The sequence below is a fragment of the Numenius arquata genome, chromosome 7 (genome assembly GCF_964106895.1).
Source record: "Numenius arquata chromosome 7, bNumArq3.hap1.1, whole genome shotgun sequence".
In the NCBI taxonomy this organism is placed as follows: Eukaryota; Metazoa; Chordata; class Aves; order Charadriiformes; family Scolopacidae; genus Numenius; species Numenius arquata.
The window spans coordinates 10,502,385-10,513,291 of NC_133582.1; the positions used below are offsets into that span (position 1 = coordinate 10,502,385).

Genomic DNA, 10,907 nt, shown 5'->3' on the forward strand with positions numbered 1-10,907 from the left:
TAAAGGCTTATTCCCATTCCATGAAGAGCTGATCCTACCTCTAAAAAGATTGTGAATAGACCTCATCTGAGACAGTGTCATACAAAGCTGTAACTGGTAGCAGTATTCAACACACCAGCACCACAAGAACATGACTAAAGACCTTATTCTGACCACCCGTGTAAATTGTTCTTCCACGTTGAGTGGAAGTGAGCAACACAGCAACACATTAGCCAACTATGTGGGCTACAGCCATTTTTTTTTTTACAAGAATATATAAAGTCCTCTTGAGCAAGGACTGCAGTGCACCAAGTGCTTACAGAGCCTCCTGTAAGTTAGCAACTTTTGCACAGAGCAATGTCTTGGATGAAATGATGTTTTAAACACTAAACAAAGAGGGGAAAAAAAAGTGCATTATACTAGTCCAGCTGAGTAATCTAAGCGTAACATTTAAACAAGTCTCAACAGACTTTTTCCTCCACCATTTTTGATGGTCAAATGCTGGTTTTGACTCTACCATTAATTTGGCCTTTTCATATCAAAGTAAGAAGTGGTGAAAAGGAACCTTTCTAATGACCTGCACTTTCTACATTGGTGTTCAGAAAGAAACAGATCCAGAGTCAGCAGATAAAACACAGCAAAAAAGGGTTTAAAACCTTAAGGGTTTTAGGTAATAAGGAGATTTAAAATTGACTGTCAAAATAGAAGAGGAAAACAAGGTTCTAAGTGCCCTTTGAGTAACTAGGACACAGTCTTTTTTAACAGAAGAAAATAGTATGACAGTTCTTCAAGTCCAAAACATCAGTGAAACGCAGAATCACCTGATATTATCAGCAGCATTCCACCTTCAAAAAAACAATTCTTAGTTAACATCTCAGCAAATTCTTGGAAGTGAAAACAAGGGACCAAGAACCAAAGCAGAAAAGAGATAGTATTCTTGCAACTCTTCATATTCCCCTCATAAAGGTGAGAAAACGGACAAAGAAAAAATACTGCATATCTCATGTAGAGAAAGGCTTCCTTCATCTTCTCTTCAAGACACTGTGCATAAGACACATTTGTCTCCTTTGGAAGAAAGGAGGAGACAAACCAAATGCACAGCTCTGAACAGACAAGTCCTGCTGAGGAAAGGTGAGCCAAAAGAAAAAAAAAATAAAAAAATAGTCCTTCTAACTTCCTTCTTCTAACCAAAAACTTTGTTAACCTAGGTAGGCAGAACAGAAAATACTCCTGCCTACAAAGCAGGGTCCTACAGAAACTTCATCCTTTTTCATGAAGAAGGTAAAGTCTGAGCTCTCACTCTAACCACACCTGAAGAGAAGTCATAAAGCACATCCCAAGAAGTTTTCTATTAATATTTTAATTTCCATCTTCTTTTAGCTCTTTGAACAATCTTCTCTTTTCAGTGCACCTTACTTAATAGCTCCTTCACATAACGTTTCTTGAGCTTTCCTTCAACACTTCTTGGTCTTTACACAAAACGAAAAAAAAGTGTATTGTTTTATGAACCAAAACCTAGACAGACATTTTCATAAAATAGTATTAGCTTATTACTCGGAATTATATCCTTGTATTGCCCTGCAGCACACTAACTTACTATTACTCTAATGCAATATTACCAACACTTACAGAAGTAATCTACATAAATCTGTGCTACACTATAAAATAAAGAAGCAAAATCTACACCATAAAATGAAAAAGTAAAATGAAAGTTCACAGAGTAATTGGCCAAAAGTAATTTCACATTAGGTTTGAAGTTCAAGTGTCTTAAAAGCTGCCTTCACCACGTACCATGCTATAAAGTTCTGTATTACAGTGCCAAACTCACTCCTACTTCTGAAGTTAGGTGGCCTGTTATTACTAGTTTGACCTATCACTGTTCCTTGAATTTGGATGTTTACTTTATTCATTTCCATGAGAATAGTTATAGGGCCTAATTGTACTATACCTACAACCTGAAGCATGCAGAAGGAAGGAAGAGTTTATGGCTACCTGAAAGCAGGACGATACAGCAACTGTGAATCCTCAGCCTTTTTTTACATGATTTGCCTTTCTTATTGCAGAAGAAGAACTCAGAAAAACTGCCATTTCACAAGAGATTTTTGTACATACATAATAATTATTGCTCATAAAAATTCCAACACAAAAACTATCATTACACAAATCAAATCTGATATTAGGATCTGCATTAATTCCTTCCAAAAAAATCCACTTCTCTGAAGTTGCTATAAAAACATGTCACCACAGCTTTAAAAACACGTAGAAATAAATAAAACATTAGTGGGTCAGATATAAAATGGAGAAATACTAAGAAGTAAAGTTTGTTAAACAGCATTATTTGTAGCATTCAACATCTTACAGGAAAGCATAAAGGAGGAAAAAAAAAAAAGTTACCTTACTTCAGCTGGTGGATTTTGTGAGTAAGGATTTGCAGAGCATGCCAAAATCCTAACTACAGCTCCAGGATGATAGGTTTCCAGAATGTGCACTGCGGTGGGATAAACTGGTTCCTCAAAAGCGAGTTCCACGTAGTCCTGGCTACAGAAGGTGGGTGGCGTCCTCTTGAACGGCAGCCGAGCGCTAGGGCAATGATCCCACCAGGTCCCGTAAGTCCGAAAGACAGCAGTCTGAGTGAAGTCACCCGAACTAGGGTACACGTTTGGAATACCTGCTAAATTCCACATGGTGTACGACATGCTGTTCTCACTACCGTAGTGAGAGCTGAAATCCAACACTTCTTTGGCGTACTGAACTATTTCAACATTGATAGGTAAGGCTCGGGTGTTTGATTCAATAGCCCTCCGGCTGTTCATTTCTCCTCTCGTCGCTGTCCTAGCTCGGCGCCGAAGGCACATATAGTAAAACATGCTCAGAACTGTTAACATGGGAAACACTGGTGACATCTAGATACAATTTAGGAAGATGCAAAAGGTCAGGAGTCCTTTATAAAGTGCATTAACTGCTTGCGGTGTTTTGGAAAAGAGCTGATAAAACAGAATGAATAAACATAATGAGCAGATAAAACATCCTTAGAAAGCAAACTGTACACTTTCAAATATCATCTTAAACAAAACGCTGCTACTAAAACATTAATAAACTATTACATTTTATTTTAAGACACATTAATAAACTATTACATTTTATTTAGTTGGAAGCTACTAAGTGTAATTTACTGTGTTTAAAGAAGAGAAGACTATGAAGAAACATTACCCAAAAATAATCCTCAAGCAACAAAAAGAGTAATGGTTAAATTAAGTATTGTTTTCAGGGATTTACGAAGAGAAAAAATCTTGCACTGTCTTATGGAAATAAAATCAAGTACGAAATGAAATCTGGCCCTTGCAGTAAACAACTGTGGAAGAGTACCTGAAGGTACAGCTAAAATTACCTGTAGTATAGTTTAGAAATACTTAACACTAAAACTGTGTGTAAACAAAGTATTCAGGTACCTAGTCAGGCTGCAGCAGTGCAGCTCAACAAAACCTAAGTTACTTCACTGCTTGCATTTTGCAACAGGACTGCTCCCAGGACCCGAATTACTTCACGCTAGTTCAAGTATATCTAGACTATGTTATAATCTGAAAAGTAAGTACACCCTTCAAAGACAGCTTGCATAAAAAGTTGGACAGCTACTCCAACAAACTGCTTCCTCTAATTTGTTCCTGTAACTAGTGAATGGTTTTAAAAGTGTAAAGAGTTTTGGGCAGTTACTCTAAACGAGAAACTGAACGCACTGCTTCCTGCATCAGAGCACTAGCTTAAAACAGTCTCACAAAAATATTGCCTTTACCCTTTGAAGTTGTCCATGACAGCATTTACCAACGACAGAAGGGTCACCAGCCTCCTGAAGGATGTTCATAATTAATTAACAACATCATCTCCCTTTAAGCCAAGCAACAAAGTAAGCCTTCTGAAGAGTCCTGGCATCGGAAGCAGAAGTCCCCATAGAAAGCATTTTACTTCTGACAAGAGAAAATATTTTCATTTATGTAACAATTCAGTTAGAGACAAAATGTACTAGATATGCACACAAGACCACCTGAAAAAATCAACACAAAAGATGCTAATAATTAAGGTTATTAATGTGTTTTACACTGCCTACACCATCCACAAGTAAAACAAACAAACAAGCAGGTTTAACTATTAGAAAAAAACAAAGGTAAGTCTCTTTACTAAAGTTTTCTGTTTACAACGGTGAAGAAATATTTCTAGGTGAATGTTGTCTTTAGGCCACAGAAGGGCTGTATCATATTGCCTACTAATAAAGATCCTCTTACATATGCTTGTCCCATATTTAGCAGCCGCTCCATACCTGCGTGGTGTAAACTGTTAGATTTACCAACACACAAGGAAACGTGGAACATATTCTCTGATTTCTGCTAGCGCTACACAACACACTTGGGCAATAACACAGCACTCCAGAACTCCCATCCTCCAGCATCAGAGACAATTTCTCACAAACTGACCTTTAGATTAGCCTGTTCATGGCATTTACTAGGAAAGAATAAGGAGCGATGCCCATAACTTGTTAGAGGCCAAAACAGGGATGACTAAGCATGTCTCAAAATAGATTAAATGTTTCTTCAACTGCCTGTACTAGAGTTGCCTGTTAGTTTATCATCGTTACCACATACTGTGGTAATCACTGAACCAACAGAAATTACTCTTCTATTGCAGAAGACACATCAAACAACAACTAACATCATGCCTCACATTGCCTGGGAGGCAAACCATATATTTAACGTTTGTAATGGCTACAAGTGAGATCATACTTTTATAGAGTTTTTGGCAGCATAAGCTTAAAGTGGGGGAAATAATTAAAGAAATGGAGACAAATCAAGGTGACTTTTGTATCCACTGTGCGTGTTTCTTGGGTAAACTGCTTGTTTCCCATACTTACAAAACGCACATAGATGTACCAACAGCTCTCTCTGGCTCGAACGTTGCCGGCAAGAAGGCGCTTGCAGTAACAGATAAGGACAGGCTGCACTATTTGACCCCCTTACTCGTGACAGCGTGAAAGTTTACTAACGAAGTGTTCACTTCTCACTTTCTTGCCTCTTCTATTATTAGCTTTTTGTTTAGTTCCTGTCCTTCACTCAGTTTCACATGTTGACATCGCTGTCAACAACATGAATTACTCCTGACATTCGGTGCAGAAGGGAATGCATAAGACGATAGGCTGGATCCACTTCAAGCTCTCCTGGAATGCCAAAACCCAATAATGTCACATTTCCCCCAAACATCCTGTTGAACGACGTTTTAGAAAAGGCACTGGGGAAAAAAGCAGCACAACCTCCAATCTCTCCTCCTTAAAAAAACACCTGAAAAACCAACTCCAAACTGAAAACTTTTATTTTATCTTTTCAGCATGGAACTGCTTTAAGTGAAGATTACAAATACATTCTCCTTCTGGATTTTTCCCTTAAAAAAAAAAAAAAAAATCAATTTACAGAATACGCCAACAGACATTAAACTTCAACAAGCTCACTGCTGTCAAACCCTGGAATCATGCGCTGACCAGCATATACACCAGCTTCTAACTCAAAAATTTCACTGATTAACATGGTTCGAAGGCTGCTCCGTGGAAATTATGGCTTTACAGAGGTCTATTTTAGGTAGAGGTCTATCCTTCAGTTGGACTACTTAAAGATCAGGTCCTCCCTCTCAGCTTGTCAAAGGGCAGCCCAACCACCGGCTGGTTCAGAGCCCTACATCGAGTGGCTGCCCAGTTTAAGTCAGGTCTAACAGAGCAGATAACCTGAAAACGTACTGCAGGTTTTTCATCAGCAGAAACATTAATTCGGGTCATTCCCCCTCTCCCAAAACAGTGATTTTCATATGACCTGTAAATATTTGATATCCTTGAGACTAACGCTGCTTTGTCAATTTTGGCTGACAGCAGTCAACAAGCTCAAAAGTTATTAAGTAGGAAGAAACAAGGCAGAGCATACAGCTTTCAGAAAAACATACTAGTCTAAAAAAGCAATACAAGTGGAGGAAAATTACTTCTAAAGACTTAAAAGCAATATAGGATTTAGTAGTTTATAACAAGTAAGAGGAAACGGAAAACTATTACAAAAGAAGGATAAATAAGCATTATTAGGACTGCAGTAGAAATAGAAAGTCTTTTGGCATTTTAAAAGCAGCACTAGGAATTGTGTGTAGTTAAAAGACGAATGAAAAATTGCTCAAGAGGTTGAAGGATAATAAGCTAGTGAAAGAATTGTATTAAATACAGATCAGTAGGGCCAGATGATGTAGAGAGATTTTTTCAGGAACTACCACAGGTCAAGCTGATTTCCAATTAAAGGGATTTAACTTTGAAAAAAAAAAAAAAAAAAAAAGATAAAAATGCAGACTCAGGCCTATCCAAAGCATCAAGATAAACAGCTCTGGAGCAGAGCAGTTCATGTACATGCAAAGCTTATATGAAAAACTCCCCTTTCCCCCAAAACCGCTTGATTATTTTTAAGAGATCCATTTGGGTCTATGCAACTACACTTTCCAGTCTCTGGCAGCATCTTTGGCCTGCTGTATATTATTCATTTTCTTCTGTACAGGCATAATTATGCCAAACTGAAGCTTAATAAAGGTTTCTTTTAAACATATCTTACTATCATTCTCCCAAGCAGCAGCCCTCTACTTCTTTTATTTGGTTTCTTCTATATCATATTTTTTTTTCTGTCAAGATACCATTTTTGGACCATATTAACGGACTGAATACCAGGACCTTCAGCAGCCACCGCAGACTAGCACAGAAGGCATGATGGTTTGGTTAGAAACAGGAAGCAACGCGCTATGAATGTACAATGACGTTGTGAGGTGCTGTCCTATGCCCACATGCCCAATTTGCACTTCCCGACTGGATCCCGTCCCCCAAACTCTCTCGGGGCTGCCCGAGCTCTGCCCTGCACAGACCCATCCTTCTCTGCTTCACAGCCACCTCTCCAGCCAGACACCAACCACTCCTGCAAGCAAGGGTAGCTTTCAGTCTGGTCAACTCGTTGACGGTTAATGTGAAGTCAGTGCTGGCTGAAGGAGGCACTAAGACTGCAAGAGCCCCAAGTCAGACCAGCTCAAAGGGCCACGGAAATGTCACCTCAGGTTTTACAAGATAGACAGGACTTCAGAGAACCCAACTGGACCAGTCCTGGAATAAAACTTTCCTAAGAAAGAGAGATGCTACCTTCTTTCAAAATACATTAGAGCCCACCATGTTATTCACAATCTCTCCTATTCAGATCATTATTTAATTGGCAACTATTTCAATTATATGGGCAAATTCCCTTTCCTATTATGATTAACCCCTTCTTCTCTTCGTGCTATACATACAGAAAGACTTCTAAGACTGTAATTCACTATTTCCTTCTTTCAAATACAACAAACCTTGATAAAACAAAAATGTCTTATGGTTTCTGTACAGATTTAATGGGAACACACACTAATTAAACTTAAAGCATTCAAAAGCAGTAGATCTCTTCAGTCTATTTTGCCCCTTTTTACAGGGAGTTTACGTACACAAATCTATTTCCCAGCTTCCAAGCAACCATCCTGTTAATGATTACTGTACCTATTCATTTTGGTTGGTTTTGCAAATGCAGCTCCCCCCCCTATTCACAATTTCATCCCATGAGAGCAGGAACAGGACATAATTATGTAGTTATTCACCAACGAGACTGCTGAAAAAAAGGTAGGAAACATACAGAAAAATACTGAGGGTTTGGAGGGGCTGCAAAGCAAAGGATGTGTGTAAAAACATAACAAGTAAAAGATATTAGACATAGAAAAAAAAAAAAATGGCATATTTCGTCCCTGAGCCATCCCTGGCAATGTGTGTGTTAGTACGAACTCTTGTCTATTTCAAGAGAAGCAAATGTTGTATATACAAGTCATGTATACACCAGGTTTGATTTTTAAAGCCAGAGAGGTACTACTTCCTCTTTATGCCAGCTTTGCTAATCTCACACTTGGGAGTACCGTGCAGAGTTTTCCTTCATTTGACTATAAAAGAAACAGCAAGATTGACAAATTACAAAGGATGTATAAATGACAAAAACAATAGATTGTATCACCTCTGAGGGAAGATTAATGCAATTTAATATATGCATTTTAGATAAAAGATAGTAAATGGGAAATCTCTTAATTATCTTTGTACATTAATGCACAGAGGGAATACTAGATCCTTACGTTACAGGCTAAAACAGTATTTTTACCACAGGTTAGCATCTCTTACTGTTAATTACCTAGATTATACCAACATCTACATTCAACTTGTTGAAACTAGAAGCTAATATTAATTAAAAATTAATAAGCTCTTTCAGCATGCTTTAAACTCAGGCCCCATTTCCTGTTTTTATTCCTATAACGTGTTCTGGCACTAAAAACATAGCCATTTTACACACTTGCAACTTATAAATTTATAGTTTGAAAAATAACAGAACATTATGACAATTCTATCTATTTAAGATCTTGGTTGTGTTGCTGTCACGAGGATCAAAATGGGCAAAATCCAAGAATTTCAGATTACTCCAGTGATTGCCTGTTCCTTCCTAGGTCCTGAACTCTGCATGGTTTGGCATCGCAGTGTAATGGAGACAAAAGTTCCTTGGGCATCTCTTACACGCTCCAGGTGACCACCCAGCCTTCTGGAGGTTGTCTTCACACATAACAGAAACTGCTTCTCAATTTGGGGAAACCATCATCAGGCAGCCCCTTTTTAGAAACGACTCATTCTACACAAAGCCTAAAGGCACCAGCATTACACCACTTCATTTTGCACAACTGCCCTTCCAGCTATGGTGAAACTGTTGTTGCTCCTCATACCAAAAAAAATTAAATATATATATATAAATATATCCCTATTCAACACTACTTTCAATAAGCAATCCAAGGGCGTTTGTCTGCTCATTTTTCTCTTCACAGTGTTGTACTACCTCTCCATACGGTCACATTCTGTCTCACACCTACTTGCTGGTCAGCTGCCTGGGCTGCTATCTCCCACCGCCCCCTCATCAGCCTGCACTGGCAACCGGGAACAGCTCACGTGGAGTGACACCTCAAACTACATATAAAAAAAAAAATAAAAAATAAAATTACATATTGCTATTTCAGCTTCTCCCCCACTCCCCCCCCCCCTCCCCCCGCTTCTGTCGGGTTGTGATGGGGCAACTGGGCAACCGGGTGTAACTCCTGGTATCACCACGGGGACCGTGGGGCGGTTCACGCCCACCGAGGCGGGCCCGGCCCGGCCCGCCCGGGGTGATGCGCCGCCCGCGGTGCCTCAGCTCCCCCCGCCTCCGTCGCTCTTCCTCCCGCCCCGCTCCCTCTCCTCCCTACCCCGTCGCACCCCTCGGGCACCTGTGTCTCCCCAAGGCCCCGAGCCCGGCGGGACTTGCCCCGGTGCCGCCGCTGCCCGCCGGCTCCCCTCCCCGCCCGACAGCCCGCCCCGGCCCCGCCAACCACCGCCGGGCCCCCGCCTCCGCCGCGCAGGACCGGCGCCCGCACCGGGCCCGCCACCGCGGTAACCGGCGGGCTGGCGGCGCCGCCAGGCCGGGCGGGCGGGCGGGCGGGCGGCCCGCCACCTGCCGCCCTGTCCCCCTCCCGCGGCCCGAGGGGAGGGGCCCCGGTCGAGCGGCGCGGCCCTCCCCCGCCAGCGCGGAGCCGCCACCCTACCCCGTCCAGAGGGCGGAGCGGCTCGGGCCGCCGCCGCCACCGCGCCAGGCACCCGCCGGAAGCCCCACACGGCGGCGGGGGCGGAGCGGCGGAGGAAGAGGCGCGGCGGCGGCGGCGGCGGCGGGCGGCCGCGGGGGCGGGGCCGCGGCCGCCAGCTGCGCGTGCCCGCGCCTCAGCGCGGGGCGGGGCGGCCGTTGCCGTTAGCGGGCTGAGGGAGGCGGCGGGCGAGCGGGCTTCAGCGGGAGGAAGGGGCGCGTCCCGTTCTTTATTTTACTTGCAAAAAGTAAAATAAAGGGTGTGTGTGTGTGTGTGTTACTGTTTCCTCACTGTTTGGGGTTCAAGCCCCCTCTGGCTTGTGTGGCTTTACCTCAGCGGCCGCGGAAGCGCTGCGGGCCGTCCGCTGGAAGCCCACCTGCCCTTGGGCAAGCCCCGGCCTGGTGTCCTCCCAACGCTTTTTAGCTCCTCTGTAAGTCTCACTTACCTAAGCCCCGGCCCAACCGGGTCATGCCTTTAACGTGGTGCTTTGAGTCCCCGGCGTGTCGTAAGGGCAGCCCTGATTTTAATTGGTCTTAATGAGCACTTGCTCCGGCGAATTGTAGTGCCTCTTGGGTCCCCAACTGGCATATTGCTGAGGAAGTGTCATGTTTTGCTTCCATATCCTCTAATTTGCTATGCATGCCCAAGCACTTGTGCCTTCTCTCCCAACCGCCGCTTCCGATTCCAGCTCCTGCCGCGATCAACAAAATCTCCATCGGTCCGTCTGGCCTCCTCCCGTCTCCGGCCGTGGATGCTCCACATTAAGATGGTACCCGGGTCCGTTCAGTTACAGTAGGAAATAGTGATGCTGACTCCGACTAGGTGGTCAAAAATAGTTGCAAAAATCCCGAAAATATTCAAAATACTTGATATCTAAGGTACTCTTTGTATAAAGCTTTAGTATAAATTCTATATGTTTATAATAAAATCCAAATATAGAAATCTATAATTTAGGATAGAGTGCTTCTCTGCTGCTAACCATAGTGGCAGACAAGGCGCTACACAACCCTGCTTTCCACAAGCAGACGTGCCAGGGGGACCGGTTTATAGGTGGTTCATATACCTGCGCGCACATGTGTGTACACATACAGAAATACACACGTGTACACACATGTTTTATATGCGTAAGATGCCACTGTACCGTTTTAAAACAGCGATTTAAGCCCTAACTTTTAAGGCGTTTCTTCTACAGAGGAGGAACGTAGGCTCGTCGGGTT

General features: G+C 42.5%; 1 protein-coding gene across 1 annotated transcript in view; it reads right to left on the minus strand.

Annotated features, from left to right (window-relative positions):
- The window catches only part of FBXL4 (F-box and leucine rich repeat protein 4), a 49,219-nt gene extending 45,278 nt beyond the window's left edge, over positions 1–3,941 (minus strand). The window contains exons 1-2 of the mRNA XM_074150651.1: positions 3,770–3,941; positions 2,374–2,963 (exon numbers count right to left, since the gene is read on the minus strand). Coding sequence (XP_074006752.1) covers positions 2,374–2,882 — 509 coding nt within the window. The 5' untranslated portion in view covers positions 2,883–2,963; positions 3,770–3,941. The remainder of the gene's footprint in view (positions 1–2,373; positions 2,964–3,769) is intronic.
- Between the last annotated feature and the right edge of the window lie 6,966 nt (positions 3,942–10,907).